This window comes from Euprymna scolopes, chromosome 18, assembly GCF_053919585.1.
Source record: "Euprymna scolopes isolate OS-2025 chromosome 18, ASM5391958v1, whole genome shotgun sequence".
Classification (NCBI taxonomy): Eukaryota; Metazoa; Mollusca; class Cephalopoda; order Sepiida; family Sepiolidae; genus Euprymna; species Euprymna scolopes.
Window position 1 is genome coordinate 113963145 of NC_136499.1, and position 23800 is coordinate 113986944.

General features: G+C 36.2%; 1 protein-coding gene across 1 annotated transcript in view; it reads right to left on the reverse strand.

Annotated features, from left to right (window-relative positions):
- Positions 1 to 23800, reverse strand: part of LOC145297779 (origin recognition complex subunit 2-like) — a 78279-nt gene that overhangs the window by 15349 nt on the left and 39130 nt on the right. Inside the window, exons 8-10 of the mRNA XM_080144034.1 lie at positions 19306 to 19438; positions 15004 to 15097; positions 1636 to 1782 (exon numbers count right to left, since the gene is read on the reverse strand). Of these exons, the coding sequence (XP_080000160.1) occupies positions 1636 to 1782; positions 15004 to 15097; positions 19306 to 19438 (374 nt within the window). The remainder of the gene's footprint in view (positions 1 to 1635; positions 1783 to 15003; positions 15098 to 19305; positions 19439 to 23800) is intronic.

A 23800-nucleotide genomic window follows, 5' to 3' on the forward strand; every position in this document is an offset into this window, starting at 1 on the left:
TCAGTTTTGAATGTGGGGTGGAAACCAGCTCCTCCAAAAAGGGCCACTCTGGTCAGTAACAAAAATAAAAAAACGTATCACTCATGAAGGATTTCTCCTCCACTAACCAAGACCAAAAAAATATAGTGCAGCATCTGAGGAACAGATACTACACTTTGAGTTATTTATTTGCTCCCCCACTGAGCAAATTAGGCACAAGGCCGATTTTTAAAGTGAGGAGTGAAGGGAAATGGGGACCAATTCCCCGGGGAGTAGGGGAGCTGGATAGTGACAATTGGTATGAAGGGTTGCCCCTACATTGACCAAGGTCTTATCTGTGGGGTCGCCCCCACATAGGGTCTTTGCTTGCAGTATCTGCCGGAACAGATGGTATTTATTTGCTCCCCCACCGAGCAAATTAGGCACAAGGCCGATTTTTAATGTGAGGAGTGAAGGGAGGGGGAAGGGGAAAAGGGGACCAGCTCCCGAGAGGTGGGAAATGGGAGCTGGTTAAAGGTCAGGCATGTGGGGTTGCCCCCACATCTGGTCTTTGCTAGTCATAGCTAGTCATAGCTAGTCATAGCTTGCAGTATCTGCCGGAACAGATGGTATTTATTTGCTCCCCCACCGAGCAAATTAGGCACAAGGCCGATTTTTAATGTGAGGAGTGAAGGGAGGGGGAAGAGGAAAAGGGGACCAGCTCCCGAGAGGTGGGAAATGGGAGCTGGTTAAAGGTCAGACATGTGGGGTTGCCCCCACATCTGGTCTTTGCTAGTCATAGCTTGCAGTATCTGCCGGAACAGATGGTATTTATTTGCTCCCCCACCGAGCAAATTAGGCACAAGGCCAATTTTTAATGTGAGGAGTGAAGGGAGGGGGAAGGGAAAAAGGGGACCAGCTCCCGAGAGGTGGGAAATGGGAGCTGGTTAAAGGTCAGGCATGTGGGGTTGCCCCCACATCTGGTCTTTGCTAGTCATAGCTAGTCTTTGCTTAGCTAGTCTTTGCTTGCAGTATCTGCCGGAACAGATGGTATTTATTTGCTCCTCCACCGAGCAAATTAGGCACAAGGCCGATTTTTAATGTGAGGAGTGAAGGGAGGGGGAAGGGAAAAAGGGGACCAGCTCCCGAGAGGTGGGAAATGGGAGCTGGTTAAAGGTCAGGCATGTGGGGTTGCCCCCACATCTGGTCTTTGCTAGTCATAGCTAGTCATAGCTTGCAGTATCTGCGGGAACAGATGGTATTTATTTGCTCCCCCACTGAGCAAATTAGGCACAAGGCCGTTTTTAATGTGAGGTAAAAACCAGCTCCCCTAAAAGGGGTCACTCTGGTTACCAAAAATAATAATTGTCCCAGTATAGAGGGTTTCCCCTCCATTGACTGGTACAAATTATCTTAAGTGCAGTATCTGCGGGAACAGATGGTGTTTATTTGCTCCCCCACTGAGCAAATTAGGCACAAGGCCGTTTTTAATGTGAGGTAAAAACCAGCTCCCCTAAAAGGGGTCACTCTGGTTACCAAAAATAATAATTGTCCCAGTATAGAGGGTTTCCCCTATATTGACTGGTACAAATTATCTTAAGTGCAGTATCTGCGGGAACAGATACTACACTTTGATCCTGGCACGAAGGCCAAATGCTAATATAAAATCGAACTTACTAAGAGGAGCATTGATATGGTCAATGGATGCAATGATGTGGAATCCCTGGATCTTACTCAGGAAGCTGAGAATGTTCTGGACTTTGGCTGGTCGAAGCATTGCTCCATCAATATTGTGAATCATCAAGTAAAAATCTCTTTTTTCAGCTGAAAAAAAAAAATTATTATTATTATATATATATATATATATATATATATTCTGAACTCTGTGTGTGTGTGTGTGTACATATATATATATATATATATATATATATATATATATATATATACACACACACAAATAGAAAAATACAAGCATGAAAAGTAATATGGTTAAGCTTAAACATGGAAAAGTAAAGGACTAGTTAAAACTGGAAAAGAAAAGGACTAGTAAAAAATATAAATTCATAACTTAAAAGATTGCAGAATTAAAAATTGATTATATTATGTTATAAATTGAATTTTTAAAAAGGAAAATTTGTGTTCAAGTCTGCCTGCCTACTAACACTTTCTTTTTTCACCCTGCCTGCCAACATTTTTTTTTTTCACCCTGCTTGCCAACATTTTTTTTTTCACCCTGCCTGCCAACATTTTTTTTTCACCCTGCTTGCCAACATTTTTTTTTTCACCCTGCTTGCCAACATTTTTTTTTTCACCCTGCCTGCCAACATTTTTTTTTTCACCCTGCTTGCCAACATTTTTTTTTTCACCCTGCCTGCCAACTTTTTTTTTTTTTCACCCTGCCTGCCAACATTTTTGTTTTCACCCTGCCTGCCAACATTTTTTTTTTCACCCTGCCTGCCAACATTTTTTTTTTTTCACCCTGCTTGCCAACATTTTTTTTTCACCCTGCCTGCCAAGATTTTTTTTTTTTTCACCCTGCTTGCCAACATTTTTTTTTTCACCCTGCCTGCCAACATTTTTTTTTTTTTACCCTGCCTGCCAACATTTTTTTTTTTCACCCTGCCTGCCAACATTTTTTTTTTCATCCTGCCTGCCAACATTTTTTTTTCACCCTGCTTGCCAACATTTTTTTTTTCACCCTGGCTGCCAAGATTTTTTTTTTTCACCCTGCTTGCCAACATTTTTTTTTTCACCCTGGCTGCCAACATTTTTTTTTTCACCCTGCCTGCCAACATTTTTTTTTTCACCCTGCCTGCCAACATTTTTTTTTCACCCTGCTTGCCAACATTTTTTTTTTCACCCTGCCTGCCACCATTTTTTTTTCACCCGGCCTGCCAACATTTTTTTTTTCACCCCGCTTGCCAATATTTTTTTTTCACCCTGCCTACCAACATTTTTTTTCTCACCCTGGCTGCCAAGATTTTTTTTTTTCACCCTGCTTGTCAACATTTTGTTTTCACCCTGCCTGCCAACATTTTTTTTTTTCACCCTGCCTGTCAACATTTTTTTTTTCACCCTGCTTGCCAACATTTTTTTTTTTTTCACCCTGCCTGCCAACATTTTTTTTTTCACCCTGGCTGCCAACATTTTTTTTTTCACCCTGCTTGCCAACATTTTTTTTTTCACCCTGCCTGCCAACATTTTTTTTTCACCCTGCCTGCCAACATTTTTTTTTTCACCCTGCCTGCCAACATTTTTTTTTCACCCTGCCTGCCAACATTTTTTTTTTCACCCTGCCTGCCAACATTTTTTTTTTCACCCTGCCTGCCAACGTTTTTTTTTTTTCACCCTGCCTGCCAACTCGTTTTAATTCCCTCCCCCTGCTACTACCATTTTTTTTTTTTGTTTAACACATCTTTCCATGTGGGCTGCCGACTGTTGTTTGTTATTCAAAAATGAAACTTACCTTACAACTAGGGTTGCGGAGTCAGAGTTGGAAATTTGTATCCGGCTCCAACTCCTTAAGTCCAATAAATCTTTTTTTTTTTTTTTTTTTTTTTTTTTTTTTTACATGGTTTTCCTCTTTGGTTTTACCAGTTGCAAAATTTACGAGCATTTGCATAAAAAAAATAATAAAAAAAATCAAGCTTCTATTCAGAATCTTCTGGTGTTTTATGTAAACAGCCTAGAAAATTCTGATTAGAGCACGGGCTTTATTCCGCATAAATGCCAAAATTTAAATTTGGCGCTTATGACCATTGTTAGCTGAGGGGATCAAGCGAGGTCACAATATTTATAGATGGGGCGAACCTGAATAACCTTACCCCCTTCTATTTTTTTTTTTTATTTTCCAATTTTTTCAGTGGATTATTATCAAATGGACACTAGTTTAGCAGATTATCCCCGCCCCCTCAAAAAAAAGTCAATATTTAAAGCGGGTGCTCAGTTTCTAACCCAACGTTCTAGTAAATCAATTACATATTTCAGAACAATTCAACGTTTTTAGGCCAAATTTCTCAAATTTAGCCTTTTTAAAAGCAGTTTAGCATTTTTTGGAGATTATCTACAGGGTGGCCACAAAGTCACGCACTAATGTTAATATTTATTTTTTATTAATATTTATATTTTATTTCTGGGGTCACATTAAGCAAATTGCTTATTCAACGAAGATTCGTGATTTGGATCATCTGAAGAGTCGTATTATTGATGCTTGTCTTCAAATTGATGGTGATGCTGATTTACTGAATCGTGTCTACAGAAACTTTGAATTTCGTATTGGCTCGTGCATAGCTGCAAACGGCGAACATATCGAGCAATTGTAATCCTTGTAAAGAACTTTGAATTTGAATAAATGTTACTACTATAACTTTTTAAATTTTTTTAAACTTTTTTAATTAACATTGGTGCGTGACTTTGTGGCCACCCTGTATAATATAAATCTCACCTGTCTGTTTAAATGTATGTATGCATGTATGTCTCGAAAAAAAACATTTGACAGAGGCGACGGATTTTCACAAGATCGGTATCATTTTGAAGCTCAACGCTTCAGACAACAAACATCGAAAAATTGGCTAAAAAACAGTAATTCCTTCACTTCAACTGGGCACTTTTTTACAGAGGCGGGGGTCACTATTTTTGCCGATATTTTAGACGTAGCCTTAATTTAAACATTCGTCACTTCCGGTTTGGCAATGGGTGCAACAGCAAAGATGTCACTTTCTTTTTTCACGTTTTTTTCCTTCTTTGCGGTACGAGTTCAGGCCTACCTATCTACTACAAGTTTTTTTTTTTTTTTTTTTTTTTTTTTTGCTCAACACGCACCTCCAAACACCCAGACATGCTTGGCACCCAGGCTAGTTTTTCATAAAGCGAAATTTAAAAACCACTAAATTCACACAATTTGGCTTAAAAACATTGAGTGGTTCTAAAATGGGTGACTGATTTACTAGAACATTGCATTAGAAAGTGAGCACCTCCTACAAATATTTAAATATTGACTTTTTTCATTATTTTTATTATGTTGATAATCTGGTAGACTAGTGTTCATTCGATAATATATTTTCAAATCACATCGCGAGATCGATGCTCATAGTTTAGCCATTAAATTTGATTTTCTTCTTTGAAAAGAAAACTACTTGATCAATTTGATTGTTTGGTGTATATATTCTTTCTTTTAACTGGTATGTATATCATATAGTTTGTTTTTTTTTCATAAGGAATGCGGGGGAGGGGGGGGGACAAGTACTAAAATTTCAGAAGATAATCAGTGAGAGCTTAGATGTGTAACCATGTAGTGCCTACAAGCATTAGCCATCGTACAGGAGATGGAATAGCTAGTAATTATCTCTCTCTAGCTCTCATATATATATTACTAGCGGGGGGGGGGAGTACCCGGCGATGCCCGGGTGTCTTGAGGTAAATCAAAACTCCGGGGGGGGGAGGGGGGGTTAAATAATAATAAAAAAAATGTTTTGGTTTGGCGAGTATGAGTATCGAACCCGTACCCTTGAGTTGGAAATTAATGTGTGGAAAAAAAAAAAAAAAAAGTGCTATGTTAACCATTGAGCTATGGCGACAGACAACGTTAAACAGGTTTGAAATTATTTATTTAACTATAAAAACAGGCGTGCGCAATAAAAGTTAACTCTCCTGCTTCCATTTGACCTAATTAAGAAAGTCAAATAGAGTCACGCTGGACGTTTTTCCCGGCGCAATACCGAGAATGTCCGTTGGATGTTAGTTTCAGTTTATTTATACTAAAAAGCCCAATCAACACGCGAGAAGCCAAAATAGCAATAATTTTGTAAAGGTCGACGTAAATAAATCTATAAGCTACATGCGTTCCCAAATCCTACATATTATTATCTAGAACCTATATACACAGTTGTAAGCGATAGTAACGACCCCGGGAGCGTGTGCGAGAAAAGCCTTTTGAAGACATACATGAAATGGTCACACACATTTTGCCTTTTATATATATAGATATTCACACACATTTTTTTTTAAGGTGGCAAGCTTTAAATTAAAATAAATCACAAGAAAATATTCTTCTGATACAAATATTATTAAAAAGATTAATTTTTGTCATTTATAATTTAAATACAATTTTGAATATATCGTGAAAACAACAACAAGAGGAGGAGGATAAAATTCCAAATAAATGAATAAAAAATATATATATACAATTTACTCATCTCTAAAATAATTCCCAAACTATTTCAATATTATAATAATCGGTACAGACCCAACAATTGGAAAACCAATTGGATTTATAAGACCAAACAATTCAACCTTGATTGCCCTTTGGGACCCATGGTGCATTGGATAGAGATGCAGAATATCTACGATTCCAGGCGAGCATTGTCTAGAGGTAGCAGTTTCGATCCCACCCAAAGCCGGTCAGACGATTAGTTGACCAAACCGTGGTAAGATGACAACAGCTATTGAAGACAGCAATTGCTGTGGATGTACTTGGTTTGGTTTCACGGCATATCAACCTTTTTTTTTTGCTGTGGATGTAGTTGGAGGATTTAACATTTCTATCCCATCGCGGTTAATCTGACGAAAGAGGAATAATTGGCTGAAGCGTCGTAGAAATCAACAAGAAGATGAGGATAATAGTCCAAATAATTAAAGAAAAAAGTATCTGTTTCACAGCACAAAATCACTCAATTATTATATCAATGAATCTATTTTGCCCTTAACTCATCAGAAGAAATAGAAATAATCAATCCACCAAATGGAAATAAAATGCGTTTGAACATGATTAAAAAATCGAAAGAGAAACTGCAAATACCTTATTTGCTTTTATATAGATATATAAAAATATATATATTATTTTTTATTTTTTTATTTTTTTTTTTACACAGTGATCACCACTTATCAAGGCCCGGAAGCCACTCAGGGATAAGGGTTATTGCAAGTACAGTACGTTAGTGTGGAGATTTTATGAAGTGTTTACTTAAGGGGGCGGTTCATTAGAAATTTGTTAACATTGGACTTGAAGACATCCAAGTTGTAGTCAGGTGGGAAGCAGCCAGACGGAACAGAGTTCCACAGGCATGCAGTTCGAAGAAAGAAGCTTTGTTCATGGAATCCACGTTTTGATTTAGGCACAGATAAAGAGTGGGGGAAATTTTTCACAGTGGATTCAGCTAGACGGGTGTTTTTCGTGAAAGATTGGCGAGGGGGGGACAGAGATTGGAGTTCAGACGAGCACCTGCCATAGAAATAACGATGAAACAAGGATAAGCTCGTAACGTCTCTTCTGTGGGAGAGAGGTTGCAGGGTAGAGAAAAGGGCATCCCCCACTAAGCAACGAAGTCTATTTTGTACTCTGTCAAAGCAGGATAGGCTGTTTTTAGCAGCTCCTGCCCAGATATGGCAACAGTATTCCATCCTTGGACGTACTTGGCTTTTATATATATAGATAGATATAAAATAAAATATGTTTTAAAGCCAATTACAATGCAAAAATAAACAAGTATTACTTGTTTAAAATACTATATATATATATATATATATATATATATATATATATAAATGTTGTTTGTTTTGGTTTTAGCAATATGTTTTGAAAGAGTAATTGTCTGTATTTTTGAGATGAGTTGTTTTCATTGATTGAGATTGTCGGACTGACTTCCTCATCTTGGTTGTTATTGTCACAACGTTTCGGCTGTTTTGGGTTGGGTTCGAGACTCCTAACAAACCGTTCACCTGACGAAGGCCGGAGGGCAAAACGGCCGAAACGTTGTGACAATAACAACCAAGATGAGGAAGTCAGTCCGACAATCTCAATCAATGTTTTGAAAGAATTCAACTATTTACAAAAGCGCATTTTTACCTAAATGCGAGCTGGGAACAATTTTCCCTTTAACCAATTTGGTACCCCCACATGGGGAGCGGTATATATATTATTTTTAAAATGTAATTATCCACTGACATGTGTTTCGTCGTCTATGATTCATCAGCGGTGCTGAATATCTCGCTATATTCAGCCGCTCTGATGAGTCGTAGACGACGAAACACATGTCAGTGGATAATTACATTTTAAAAATAATATATATATATCGGAATTATACTCCTTAGTCAGTATTTAAATTCTTTTTCTTCTTTATGATATTAAGTTGAAGAAAAAGTGAATGGAGAGTCCGCATGATATTAAACGCAATGGTTTTGAAATGTCGGAAAAATGCGTCTGGCAATTTAACTTCATGGTGAAGAAAAAAAGAAAAATTTTTTTATACTGACAGGAGTATAATTCCGAAATATATATATATATATATATATAAATTTTAAACACGTAATACTTGCTTATTTTTGCATTGTAATTGGCTTCAAAACGTGTATTTTATATCTTCAATTCAGTCAACACTTATAACACAGAAAAAAAACTAACCTGATTATATATATATATATATATATATATATATATATATATATAAGATGGTATAGTTTGGTTTCCTAGATATATATCAAATGAAACCAGTGTTTATTAATGAGCGCACGATGGAGGACAGAGTAAATACGTACCACGTTTATCATACAAACGTTGGTTACATATGTGCATACATGTTTCAGTGGATGAGGTGAGTTTTTCTAAATTGAGATTCCACGAAACGTATGCCCACATGTAGTCAATGTTTGTATAATAAACATACTATATATATATATATATATATAAGGCAAAATGTGTTTGTGTGTGTGCACTTATTGTGTATGTCCGGCAAAGGTTTTTTGGAGGGGGGGGCTCGGCGTGCTCACTCATTCTTAAAACTTTTTATATACTATCTAAATTATAATATCTTTGAGTTACGAAGAGAGATCGCGTCTATCTTTAATTTGGCCAATATACATATTGGGGAAACAAACAGCCAAAGTTGGGGAAAGAAAAAAAAAATTGTCTCGCAGCAAAAACTTAACTGCGGAATATGTTTCACCTCATTATCATTAAATTCGCGCACCTGTCAATTAGGTTTTTATTGTTAAACTAAAACACTGTTCTGTTACTCTGCCGTCGTGGGTGAGCGAGTAACATGTCAGGGTTTTTTTCCACCTTCGCTTCAAGGTTCCGGGTTCGATCCTACCTACCTACCAGAACGTTTTTTTTTGTTTTTTTTACCACACAGGTGACGCCGGGCAGTTAGTGTTTTTTTTTTTTTTTTTCCAATTTTTTAAAGAAGTTTAACATAATTTATTTTTTTTTGTTTTGATCTACCCCCCCACACACACACACACACCGGTATGTATGTATGCGTGTATGTTTGTGTGTCTGCTAGAAACTTTCGACAGACTGTTTTGTTTTTTTTTTTGGTTTTTATTTTTCAAAAGTTTTAACGTTCATCTTTGTTTTCTTTTTTGTTTTTGTTTTTTCGATTTTTACATTTAGCATCGTTCATTTGCCTTACGTTAGTTTTTTTTTTTTTTTTTTTTTTTTGCTTCGCTTTAATTTACTCGACTTTTACAAGCTATTTTCGAGATATTTTTTGATCACCGCGTAGCGAGGAAAACAGAAATTGGCTTCCAGCGCAGAACTAGGTCAAACATCATGCAGCTTGACGTTCTCACACCTGCTAATTTCGGTTTATAAACGTCAACTTAACACACTTAACAATTTATCTGTTCCCGTGGGCGAGATGGTTAGGTCGCAGGGTTTTTTTTTCCATTTCCTTTCCACCTCCACGTCAAAGGTTCAGGGTTCAAGCCTACCTTTCTACTAAAACAATTTTTTTTTTTTCTTTTACACCTTCAAACAACCGGCCAACGTTCTTTTTTTTTTTTCAACAGGGTTGCTTTAATCTACCCCACCCCCCACCAACACACACCTCCAAACACCCGGGCAACGCCGGGTACCCCCGCGAGTCTATATATATATAAAAGCGAAAATGTATGTATGTATGTTTGTATGTTTGCATGTGTGTCTGCTAAAAACTTTCGACAGACGCAACAAAAATTCACAAACTCTATATCATATTGAAGCTCCATCCTTCGCTCCAAAAATATCGAAAAATTGGCCAAAAACGTTCATTTTTTCACCCCGAAATCGACAATTTTTGACAGGAGGGGGTCAACAAAAACGGCCCTCTCGACTAGCTAGTTCTACGCATGCATCAGATGACATCATGACCTGATTTACTTTAAATAGTTGAAAAACTGAACAAATTTTATGTACATCGCGTTATATCAGTTGATTAGAGCATTGGTTCATTATCGAAACGTTTTGGGTTCGAATCGTGGTGTGAGATGTCTTCTTTTTTTTTTCGATTTTTTAAATTTAAATATTGAACCAGTGTTATTTAAGCCATTTTTCATGTAACGTTCGTTTTTCTGTTTTTTTTTTTTACTTTGCTTATCCACCCCTGACCACACACCCAAAAACACCCAGGTACCCACCGATTTTTTAAATTTTAATATCAAAACAGGCTTATTCAAGCAATTTTTCATGTGTAAGTTTTCCGTTTTCATCATTCGTTTGCCATACGTTAGTTTTTTTTTGTGTTTTTTTTTCCCGCTTAAGGTTGCTTTCTTTTTTTTACTTCGCTTATAACAAATAAACCTATGTCGTCGTCGTAGTAATGACGACAACTTCCGGCCGCGTAGCTGTCAATTTGGTTCTTAAATAAATTCAAACATCTTTCACTAATTCATTCTGGCTGCCCGATTTTATTTTCAAACTTTGCCTCAGGGCTTTCGGTTCGACACCCCCCCCAGTTCTTTTTTATTTAACACCACACACCTACAAACACCCAGGCAACGCCAGGTACCACTGCTACTCTATATATATAAAAGCGAAAATGTATGTATGTATGTACGCTTTTCCTCGATGTCCACAAAAACCTTCTTTCAGAGAAGCGCTCGCTCGCTTCACAACTTCTTAAAACTTTTTATATCATCTATAAATTGTAATATCTCACACTTAACCACGGATCTCGACTGTCTATTTAATTTTATTGACTTTCAAACGTTAATTATTCGACATTTCCCGCATCGGCACGCGTTACATTCGGTTTTCGGTATAAACAAAAAGCGAAACTCGACTCTAATTCCAGTGGTCTCTAAAGAGCTAAGTAACGTTTGGTTAATGTCGACTTCGTCATATCAGACAGTAGCTTTCATTTCGAGACGCTCCCCCTAATAAACAGGGAGCGGGTTTTTAAAAACAAACAAACTGATTTATTGACCTCATTAAAAACTGTCCTCCACAAAATGCTAACTGCTGGATACCTATCGCCATCACGTCAATCAAAAACGCGCACCTTGTTTCTTTTTTTCTATTTTCCAACTGCGCGTTGCCAAGGCTTTGTTCTTTTTTCACGGCACCTGTTTTTCTTCGTTTTTTTTTCACACACCTACAAACACCCGGGCAACGCCGGGTACCCCTCGCTAGTATCTATATAAAAGCGAAAATGTATGTATGTATGTATATATGTATGTGTGTGTGTGTGTGTATGTTTGTGTGTCTGCTAAAAACTTTCGACAGACTGAACAAAAATTCACAAACTTGGTCTCATATGAAAGCCCCATCCTTCACCCAACAAATATCTAAAAATTGGCTAAAAACGTTAATTTTTTCACCCTGAAATCAGCACTTTTCTACAGGGGGGGGGGAGGTCAGCAAAAACCGTCCTCTCATGACGAGATCAGTTCTACGCATGCGTCAGACAATGTCATAACCTGATTTAGTTTAAATATTTGAATAACTGACACAATTTCATGTACGTTGTGTTAGCTCAGTTGGTTAGAGCGTTGGGTTATTATCTGAACGTTTTGGATTCGAATCGTGGTGCGAGATGTCTTTTTTTTTTCGATTTTTAAAATTTTAATATTGAAACAGGGTTATTTAAGCCATTTTTCACGTAACGTTTGTTTTTCTGTTTTTTTTTTTACTTCGCTTATTCTTAGGTTTTCATTAACACCCCCCCCACGACCACACCCACCCAAAAACACCCGGGTATTCACTGATTTTTTTAATTTTAATATTGAAACAGGCTTATTTAAGCCATTTTTCACGGGTTGTTTTTTTTTGGTTTTTATTTTTCAGAAGTTTTAACGTTCGTTTTTCTGTTTTCTTTTTTCAGATTTTTACATTTAACATTGTTCGTTTGCCTTACGTTAGGTTTTTTTTTTGTGATTTTTGTTTTGATTTCCCCCGCCCCCACCGCCCATGTACCACCCGCTTTATTTTTCAGATAAGTTTTTACGTTCGTTTTTCTGTTTTCTTTTTTTTACTTTGCTTATTCTTAGGCTTTCATTAAAACCCCCCAACCCCGCCGACCACACACACCTCCAAACACTCGGGCAACGCCGAGTATCCCCCCTTCCCCACTAGTCTACATATATAAAAGGCAAAATGTGTGTGACCATTTCGCGTATGTCTCGCAAAGGCTTCTTCTGCACACGCTCCCGGGGTCGTCACTATTGTTTAAAACTGTTTATATACCCCCTAGATAATAATATCTAGGATTTGGGCACATGGGTCGCCTCTAGATTTATTTACGTCGACTTTTACAAAATTATCGCTATTTTGGCTTCTCATGTGTTGATTCGGCTTTTTCGTATAAAAAGCAAAACTAATTCAAAGCTAACTGTATGTTCACGGCATCGCGCCGAAACAACGTCCAAAAGCAATAAGTTTTGATCAATGTGGGGCCAAGCTCCTTATATCAAACAGTTGCTATTCAATCTGGACAATGGGGAACTGGTTTCCCCCTCCCCAACATCTTGGGAAAAAAATACAAAGTTAGGTAAACAAACCCAAATGATGCCCCGCAGCAATAGTTAAATTCTGTTTTTATTACTTAAATAAATTCACACGTTTCCCTTGGCCCATTGGTTAACATTGCACTTTTTTTTTTTTCACATTTTAATTTCCAACTTTGCCTCAGGTTAGATCCTCATACTCACCTATTAAAACTTTTTTTAATTTTACCCCCCCCCCCCGACACACATACCTACAAACACCCGGGCAACGCCGGGTACACCCCCCCAAGCCATTTTTCAGATTTTTTAAAGTAGTTTTAACGTTCGTTTTTCGGTTTTCTTCTTTGTTTTTCCGACTTTTACATTTAACATCGTTTGCTTGTCTTATGTTAGTTTTTTTTGTTTTTTTTTTTAAATATTTACTTCGCTTATTATGTTTTGATTAACACCCCCCCACCCCCACACACACATCTCCAAACACCTGGGCAACGCCGGGTACCCCCCGCTAGTCTATATATATAAAAGCGAAAATGTATGTATGTGTGTTTGTGCGTCTGCTAAAAACTTTCGACAGACAACAAAAATTCACAAACTTGGTATCATATTGAAGCCCCATCCTTCACTCGAAAAATATCGAAAAATTAGCCAAAAACGTTCATATTTTTTCACCCCAAAATCGACAATTTGACACAATTTTCAACAGGATCAACAAAAACGTTCCCCTTGTGACGATGACCGATTCTACACATGCGTCAGATGACGTCATGACCTGATTTACTTTAAATAGTTGAAGAACTGAATCAATTTCATGTACGACGCGTTAGCTCAGTTGGTTAGCGCGTTGGTTCGTTATCTAAACGTTTTGGGTTTGAATTGTGGTGTGAGAGGTCTTCTTTTTTTTTTTTCAATTTTTTAAATCTAAATATTGAACCAGTGTTATTTAAGCCATTTTTCACGTAACGTTTGTTTTTCTGTTTTTTTTTTGTTTTTTTTACTTCGCTTATTCACCCCCGACCACATACCCAAAAACACCCGGGTACCCACTGATTTTTTTAATTTTAATATCGAAACAGGCTTATTTAAGCCATTTTTCATGTGTTCGTTTTTCTGTTTTCTTTTTTTGATTTTTACTTTTAACATCATTCGTTTGCCTTACGTTAGTTTGTTTTGTGTTTTTTTTTTTATGTTTTGATTACCCCCCCCCCCCGGCTTAAGTTTTAACGTTCGTTTTTATGTTTTCTTTTTTTACTTCGCTTATAACAAACAAACCTGGTCATTGACCTCATTTGCTCGTAACGCTCGACGACTTCCGTGCGGGCACCTGTCAATTTGGTTCTTACTTAAATAAATTCAAACATCTTTCAGTAACTCATTCTGGCTGGCCAAACGGTTCATGTTTTTTTCACATTTTATTTTAAAACTTTGCCTCAGGGCTTTGGGTTCGATCCTACCGACGATTTAATTTGCCCGACTTTTACAAGGTATCTTCGAAAAGCAAATGATGGGGTGGGGGAAAACAGAAACCGGCTTGCAGCGCAAAACTAAGTCAAACATCATGCGACTTAACTTCCTCGCACCTGTCAATTTCAGTTTATAAATGTTAGCTTAACACGCTTATCAATACCTCTCCCCTTGTGGCCGAAATGGTTAGGTGTCTGGCTTTTTTCCCCCTTTCGTTTCCACCTTCGTGTCAAGGCTTCGGAGTTCAATCCTACCTTCCTACTAAAACTTTTTTTTTCTTTTACAGCCCCCCTCCCCCGTCCCCGTCCACCAACACACACACATCTCCAAACACCCGGGCAACACCGAGTACCCCCCTCTAGTCTATTATATGAAAGGCAAAATGTGTGCATGTGTGTGTGAGTGTGTTTGTATGTCTGCTAAAAACTTTTAACAGACACGTCAGACCAGGTTTTGTATTAAAGCTCAATGTCTCTGATGACAAATACCGAAAAATTGGCCCAAAACATTCCTTCTTTCACAGTCAACTGGGCTGTTTTTTACAAGGAGGGGGTCGCTTTTTTCTGTCAACCTTTTCGATAGTTATTCAAACCTTGCGTCAACAACATCGCATAAAAGACGTCCGTGACGTCATTATCGCAGTCGGCACATTGAAAAGACGGTTTGCTTTTTTTTCACCTCCTGTGCATTACGAGTTCAAGCCTGGTTACTGCAGTTAATTTTTTTTTTTTTGCTCAATCAACACCCTTACACACACCTCCGAGCAATGCCAAGCATCAAGGCTAGTATATCTATAAAATGAAAATAAAATGAATGGACCCATGGACCCTGGAAAAGGTATTAAAAAAATTTATAAAAATGAAACCTTTTTTTTTTTTTACTTACATTCAATCGTCTTCTTGATAAAGTTACATTGATCCAATGGTGTCTTAAACGTGGATTGACTGTCGAGAATTTCTTCCGTGATGCAATTTAAAATCTGAATTGAAAAAGAAAAAAATTTCTGACAAAGGGATCTAAGTTAAAGGAGTTGATCTACCCTATTCTCTCTTTTATTCAGTATATTTTAAAACAAAGGGCAAGCCCTGCAAACCCTACAATAAAACTTGCATTGCCCCCCCCCTCCCTTGCCAAACTTTCACAAAAAAAAAAAAAACACGCAACTAGCTACAATCACTATCAACAATTTCCTCCACTCTCTATCTGTGCCTAAATCTAAATGCAGATTCCATGAACAAAGCTTCTTTTCTAGAACTGCCCACCTGTGGAACTTTGTTCCACTGATCTGCTTTCCAGTGGACTACAACATGGTCGTCTTCAGCTTTGCAAGACGTTCATACATAATGTCGAGTCCATGTTGGTTGGGGTTCCGGAAGGGTCACTAAAGAAAAACATGGACACGAATATGGGTTAGAAAGGTAAGATATATTGAAGCAAAAATAGAATATACAAGGAATAACCTTGACCCTAAGATGGTATTCTATGAAGTTAACAGACTATCCAGAGTCATACCTCGCAGTTCTTTGGTACATGGGGAGTCCCCACAAGACTGTTAAAATGTAATGACCACGTTACACTAGTAGGTGTTCAAACTGAGCTCCAATCTCTATCCCACTACTCTCCCCCCCCCCAAAAAAAAATGCATTCATAGCAAGAACTTGCCTTTCTCCAACTCTGTAACAAAAACAAAACGTAACTCTTATGAACAAAGTTTCTTTCTTAAAAACATTTCATCAGTGGAAAAAAATATCATGAGGCTGCTTCCAAACTGATTACAACATGGTTGTCTTCAAGTCTGATGTAAACAAATACGTATTGAGCCTTCTTGGATAATCAATTACTGTTAAACAATTTTTTTGCTCATTCCAATCCTCGAGGTGATGATCATTATCCAAATCTGTTTTTTTTGTTTTTTTTACTCATGTTCTCCCCTAATAAGGTATATTGCCACTTGGACATAAGGGGCCCATGCTAGGAAAGATTAACAAAATGTTGGTTTACATTACATTTAAAGAAAGAAATTGGGGATAGGAAAACGGCATTCAATGTCCTAGTCAGGAAACAAGGCAAAGCACAGGGTGGCTCTCGTGAGGCCCTGGTATCATACCTCTGCGACTTGCTAAAAGTATCGATGCCTCCGTTCAGTCTCGAAAGACAAAGGATACCCCCTGTAGGGGCAGCGGCGCATGTAATTGTGAGGCAAGGGTTGCGCAATCACTAACCACACCTCTCCTGAATTGGCACTGCTCGAGTCCAGTGGCAAAGAGAAATCCAGGACGACTGGAAACAATGCCAAGATAAGCGGAGAGCACCTGGAAGTCCCAAATGGTCACTCATCTGGTACTGGCCAGGCTCATCGTTGCTCAACTTCGGTGATCTGATGGGAACCAGTGTGTTAAACGTGATTATGCTGTGTGTGGATAATTTTATTACAATTCAAAACAATATTTCACGTTTCTATAAATATATTTTCAAAATATCCACATAAATGAAAAACACTTTTTAAAAAAGCTTTTTTTAAACTGGAACACAATGCGACACATTCACCGGTTTTTTTTTTAATATTTCTGTAACATGTTTGCAAGTTAAGCTCCCAGGTTATGCTCAATTACTGATCAATTAGAAAAATAATGGGTCCATGTCTGCTATGTGAGCTATGGGTAAAAAGAGGGATATTTTTTTTTTATTATTGCATTTTCACCCCAAACAAGGCAGAGTGCCACATTGATACAAGGGGGGGGGCTACTATCTGAAACATAAATTGCAGGGTTATTACATGGGGAGTTGAGCAGAAAGATTTCTAATCAGATTACACTTGAACTATGGCATGTCAGTACAGTTGGGGAAGTAGGAACCCAGAAGGGAATTCCAAAGTCTAGCAGCTCTGGAGAAGAAACTATTAGAGTAGAAGTCTTTCTGGCATCTGGGAATCTCTGTGTAGGGGTGGGATTTTGCTGCTAGTCTGGGGATACAAACACTTCTTTAAAGACCATAAATATATATATATATATATATATCTATATATATATATATATATATATAATATAAGGCTGAATGTCTGTGTGTGTGTCTGGTCACGAATAGGCTCCTATATGGTTGACTATCATAGAAAACTGATCACATTTGATAGAAGATGTATCGAGACACAGGAATGGGTATGTTTGATCTGGCATAATGAGGATTCATTAACATTGTGGGGTCTGCATACGTGCCTAGTCCACAAAGTATGGAATTAAATAGGGACAGTATAATAAAATTGTGGGGTCTGCGTTCACGCCTGGCCTCCATAGAATGGAAACAGGCACAAACTTAAATAAATACTTTTCATATCTATCTGCGTAAGTATACTTTGATAATTATGTTTCAGTTTGAAGAAATATGGTATAAAATTATGGGGTGTTCGGTCGTGCCTGACCTCCATAGAATGGAAATATGTCACCAACTTTAACACAGAATATTGTGGTAAGTGTTTCAGTGTGAACAGGTATGGTATAATAAATTATGGGGTTTATCTATTTTATTTTTACTTTCATCATATTTTGCTTTGGTTTTGATACCCCCAAATTCGAAGCTATCTCTTTACAACCCTTCCTTTTCATAACCTATCATCTATAAATATAAAAGCGAAAATGTATGTATGTTTGCTTTTTATCTGTCTACAAAAGGCTTTTTTCAGAGAAGTGGTCGGTCGCCTAAGAACTTCTAAAACTTTTTATATCACATATAAATCGTAATATCTCAGAGTTAACAACAAAGCTCACCTGTCTATTTAATTTGCTCGACTTTGGGAAGATAAATATTCAACATTTGTCGATCGCCGCATGTGGGTTAGTCTTTTTCCTATAACATCTTGGGAAGCGTTCCCGCAGTAAATGAAATACTATCCCGCAGTCAAACTTGACCTCATTAAGTCATTAAAACGGGCACCTGCCAAATCCAAGTAATTAAATAAATTCAAACGTGTTTCCGTTAGCATCTCGCGGTGGGGCAATGGTTAACGTCACACTTTTTTTTTTCACTTTAATTTCCAACTTTGCCTCAAGTGTTCGGGTTCGATCCTCATACTTACCTACCAAAACATTTTTTTTTTTAACATCCCCACCCCCGGAGTTTCCACACACACCTTCAAACATCCGGGCAACGCCGGATACCCCTCGCTGGTCTATCTATATATATAAAAGCGAAAATGTATGTATGTTTGTTTGTGTGTATGTATGTGTGTATGTTTGTGTGTCTGCTAAAAACTTTCGACACACGCAACGAAAATTCACAAACTCTGTATCATATCGAAGCCCCATCCTTCGCTTGAAAAATATCAAAAAATTGGCCAAAAACGTTAACTTTTTCACCCCGAAATCGACAATTTTCCACAGGGGGGGGGGGTCAGCAAAAAACGTCCTCTCATGACGAGATCGGTTCTATGCATGCGTCAGACGACGTCGTAACCTAATTTAGTTTAAATATTTGAAGAACTGACAAAATTTCATGTACATCGGGTTAGGTCAGTATGTTAGAGCATTGGGTCATTATCTAAACGTTTTGGGTTCGAATCATGGTGTGAAAATTTTTTTTTTTTTCGTTTTTTTTTATTTTAATATTGAAGCAGGATTATTTAAGCCATTTTTCACATGTTTTCAGATTTTTTAACGTTTTTTTTTTTACTTAGGTTTTCATTAACACCCCCACTCCCGCCCGACCATACACAACCAAAATCACCCGGGCAACGCTGGGTACCCACCGATTTTTTAAATTTTAATATTGAAACAGGCTTATTTAAGCAATCTTGCATATTTTTTTTTTTTTTTGGGGGGGGGGTATTTTTCAGATTTTTCAAAGAAGTTTTAACGTTCGTTTTTCTGTTTTGTTTTCCCGATTTTTACATTTACCATTGTGCCTTGCGTTAGTTTTTTTTGTGTTTTTTTTCGATTTTTTTAATTTTTATTTAATATTTAAAAATATTTACTTCGCTTATTCTTATGTTTTGATTACCCCCTCACCCCCACCCCCACCCCCGAGTACCCCACCCCCCGCTTTATTCTTCAGATTTTTTAAAGAAGTTTTAACATTCGTTTTTCTGTTTTCTTTTTTTGTTTTTTTTACTTTGCTTATTCTTATGTTTTGATTAACAATAAAAAAATCAAAGAAACACAGACGGCCAAGATTACAAGTAATGTTTTAAATACTTACTTGTTTTATTGATAAACTTGGAAAGAATCCGTTAATCACTATGTGATCGTAATTATCCAGTTTGCGATGTCGAAAATCGTCCAACAACGGCTTTTTCGAACCAATTCCATAAAGCAAAATATTGAAGCCATTTCTGCAGAAAACATAATAAAAAGCAAAAATCATTCTTGATATGATTTTTATGGAACTAAGAATTAAATCTACAATTATAAACCCAACTGCAACCAATTCTGTCCACTTCGTAAAGTTCAATTAAACATAAATGGTTTTTAATTAAATCATCACGAAAAATTAAAAGTTGTCATATTTATCACAGATTGTTCTTATTTCTTCACATGTGATAGGTATCGTTAAAAGATATTCCTGAAAATTGGAGTCTTGCAGCCAGCTCGTTTAGTATGCAAATATGGGAAAATATAAGGTACTTTTCCACTTTGCTCATCGGATTTCCATAACTGTTGTCTCAGGCTCGACCGGCAGCTGACCAAATATGCTGAACATTGATCAAATTGACCAGCTAATGAAAAAGTGATAATATGCTTAGCCAATAAAAATCGAAGCACATGATTTAATAAATAAGCAGTAATTCAAGACAAACTATAAATTGGAAAAAATAAATTAGAAAAAAGAATTTAATCAGTTCATCCCTAACCCCCACTTAAAAAAAAAAAATGGAAAAAAAAATGGTTAGTTTTACTAAAAATTCTTTTCTTACAAAAAAAAAAAAAAAAAAAAAAAAAAAAATTTAAATAGGTTTTTATTTAAAACAAAATAAAAATATTCATAAAATGTACAGTAGGGCTTTTTTTTCCGTTTTTTTTTTTTTTTCATTGTAATTAGTAGGGTTATGACAACAGCATATTCTTTTCATTGTTTTGACTCTCGAGTATGTATCCGTTGATATCTTATATGCTTTTATATAGAGTGATATGGTTCTTGGTTGATTAACTGTGCCTAACTGTGTCGGATATATACTCGAGAGTCAAAACAATGAAAAGAATATGCTGTTGTCATAGCCTTAGTAATTAGTGCCCAATAAATATCATTTTTTTTTCATTGCAATTAGTGCTTAATAAATGTCATTTTTTTTTCCTAGCATTTTTTTTACTTAATTAGCATTTTCTGGCAGTTTATGTTAGCTGCCAGGCAAGCCCAAGCCAACATCATAGAAATCCAAATGTGCTAAATACAAAAAAAAGTACCAAATATGGTAATATTTCCTTTAATTGTATTTTTATGGGTTATTTTGCTGAAATTTTGATGCAAACAAACTGTTATCTTTCATCTTTATACATTTACAATTTTTTTTCGTGTGGGTAATCGATTTTAGCACTTACTGAATTTTACTCCGATATTAAAAACTATTAAAAAGAAAATAATAAAAATGGCACAAAATATTTTATGCACTTACACATTAGTTTCAAGACAGTACACGAAAAATTACGCAAATTCATTAAGTATTTTTAGAACAAGGAAAAGCATTTTAATGGCAAAATGTTTTGTCTGCCATTTTCTGCTTACATCAAAGTCAAAGGACATAATTAAAATTTATAATCATCATCATCATAATATAGAATAGAAATCGTTTATTGATCAAATTTGATTTTATAAAATGAAAATATTAGATAAATTTGCGTAAATTTTGGGTGCACAGCTTTTGTTTTTAACCTAACAGGTATGTACATGAAGTTTTATTCAAATAATTTTTTAATATTGAGGTAAATTGGATAAGCACCAATTTTTTTGTTTTTATTTTTACATTTTTGTTTCATACCAAAAGTAGACTAGCAGAATTTTATTTAATATTTGATGCTAGCTGCTTGTTCACTGTCAGTCTGAGGCATGGTCCTGCACAATTCTAGGAAATCTACCTTCCCAGGCCTTACCTTCTTTCCCTTTGAGAAATGATTAGTTTACTGCTAAATGCTTCAGATGCTCTGGCCAAGGCATGCTAATGGGACTGCCCAGGCAACTTTTGTTCATCCAGAATGCTCCTTCCCAACTTTATATCATATTTTCCGATTGTGAAAAGGAGATAAATACAACTGTTAGAAATGTTACCATTTTCAGAAATGTCAGAATTATTTAGTTTTTAAAAAGAAAAATTATTGGTATTTGAATTACAATTAACAAAATATTTTTTATTATTATTGAAATCAAATGTGGGTTTTACTTTTCTTTTTTTTTTTTTTTATAAATTATTTTTCTTCTTTTTTATAAATTACTTATTTTAAATACCTGAGAGTTTCAACATGAAAATGTCCTTCTCAAAGTATATTCGCAAGGATATTATTATGGGACACTCCTTGCGCTGATGTCCAAGATACCCGTGCCATGGAATGCTGCTGATGGGCACAGCAGATCAAACCGTATCTGTCTGGGATGGGCTTGTGTAAAAAAAAAAAAAAAAAAAAAAAACATAACTAATGTTCTAAGTCTTTCTATTGAAGTCAGTGTCTGCCTTCCTGTCATTTATTTCTTCCTCCCTGGGTTGAAACTTCAGACACCTGCTTCCACCAGGTTTATTTTCATTATGTTGTTTCCTGATCGGCTTGTTACCTCATTAAAAGAATTGTTTTTCTTGTTACCTCATTAAAAGAATTGGTTTTCTTGTTGTCTCATTAAAAGAATTGGTTTTCTTGTTGTCTCATTAAAAGAATTGGTTTTCTTGTTGTCTCATTAAAAGAATTGGTTTTCTTGTTGTCTCATTAAAAGAATTGGTTTTCTTGTTGTCCCATTAAAAGAATTGGTTTTCTTGTTGTCCCATTAAAAGAATTGGTTTTCTTGTTGTCCCATTAAAAGAATTGGTTTTCTTGTTGTCCCATTAAAAGAATTGGTTTTCTTGTTACCTCATTAAAAGAATTGTTTTTCTTGTTACCTAATTAAAAGAATTGTTTTTCTTGTTACCTCATTAAAAGAATTGTTTTTCTTGTTACCTCATTAAAAGAATTGTTTTTCTTGTTACCTCATTAAAAGAATTGTTTTTCTTGTTATCTCATTAAAAGAATTGTTTTTCTTGTTATCTCATTAAAAGAATTGTTTTTCTTGTTATCTCATTAAAAGAATTGTTTTTCTTGTTATCTCATTAAAAGAATTGTTTTTCTTGTTGCCTCATTAAAAGAATTGTTTTTCTTGTTACCTCATTAAAAGAATTGTTTTTCTTGTTACCTCATTAAAAGAATTGTTTTTCTTGTTACCTCATTAAATTCTTTCCCACATCTTGATACTATCGCATGCTACCTATTTAGCCTCCGGCAGAAAATTTGGCCAACCCTTTAAGAGCGTCTCTATGGGGTTCCCTATCACTGAGGCTATCCACAAACCAGACCACTATTCTTGGTCACTCTATCGGGGAAAGCAAGGACTGCTAACCCTTCGATTCATTCAACCAACTCGCCTACACCGCCCTCGTTAGTGATTCTTAAGTGCATGACTTTGCCCAGGATCCATAATATTGCCACAGTATGGCCTTGACATCAAGGATACAAAGGAGAAGAAAAAAAATGTTTATAAACAGACACGTAATAATTTTTAAATACCTACAGACACTAGTGTTTCATCCTTTCGGGAATCATCAGAGTAGGGTGTCATGATTAACGCCGGTCGAGAGATTCGAACCTAGCAATGAAGCCATCTCTGACTCCATTAGCAAGGACCAAATCCATTTGGCCACTGTTGACCGTGAGAAATATCGTTTATTTTTAAATGTTTTATGATGATTTGCACGTGACCGACTTTATTTACACTGTAAAGTGCTCAACAATAAAAAAAAACAAGTTTCTTAAAGGGGCTGATATAATTATTTACTGTAATTATTAAATACCTAGAGACATTAGTGTTTCATCCTTTTGTGAATCATATATATATATATATATATATATATATATATATATATATATATGTAGGAGAGTAAAAAATGAACCTTGAGTTTACCTCATAATTCTGACTTTTTCTTATTTTTTCCTTTAGTCCCCTCCCATTACATTTTAATTTATTCATGTTCATTATATTGTGAGGCCTACACACTTGACATTTATAAAAAGGGATATCATTTTACTTTTAATTTATGGAGAATAGAAATCTTGGGTTTATTTTCAGCAGCTTCGTAACTCTCGTTTCCCCTTATTTTGTCCTTTAGTCCTCACATTCAAGGAGCAACGTTCCTGACAAAGAGGGAAGAATTGTTTTTCTAGGTGAGAATCTATTCAATCTAACATTTGTCGTTGACTAGTTTTTGACTTTGAAGTAGAAATTTTTTTGTTTTAGCTCCTTATTGTTCTGGGGGTAGTTGACACCCCTATATTCATGATAATATGGACCCGTCTGACCCTATGTAAGCCAGACATCTCTGTTTTCGAAGAAAGAGCACACTCGCAGTTTAATCGCTTGTAGTGAAGACCAGGATTCTTTCTATTGTGACCTCTAATGAAGACTACAATACTTACATAACATGGCTTCATGCTTTGTCTTTAGTCTAGCAGGCACTGATGAGATG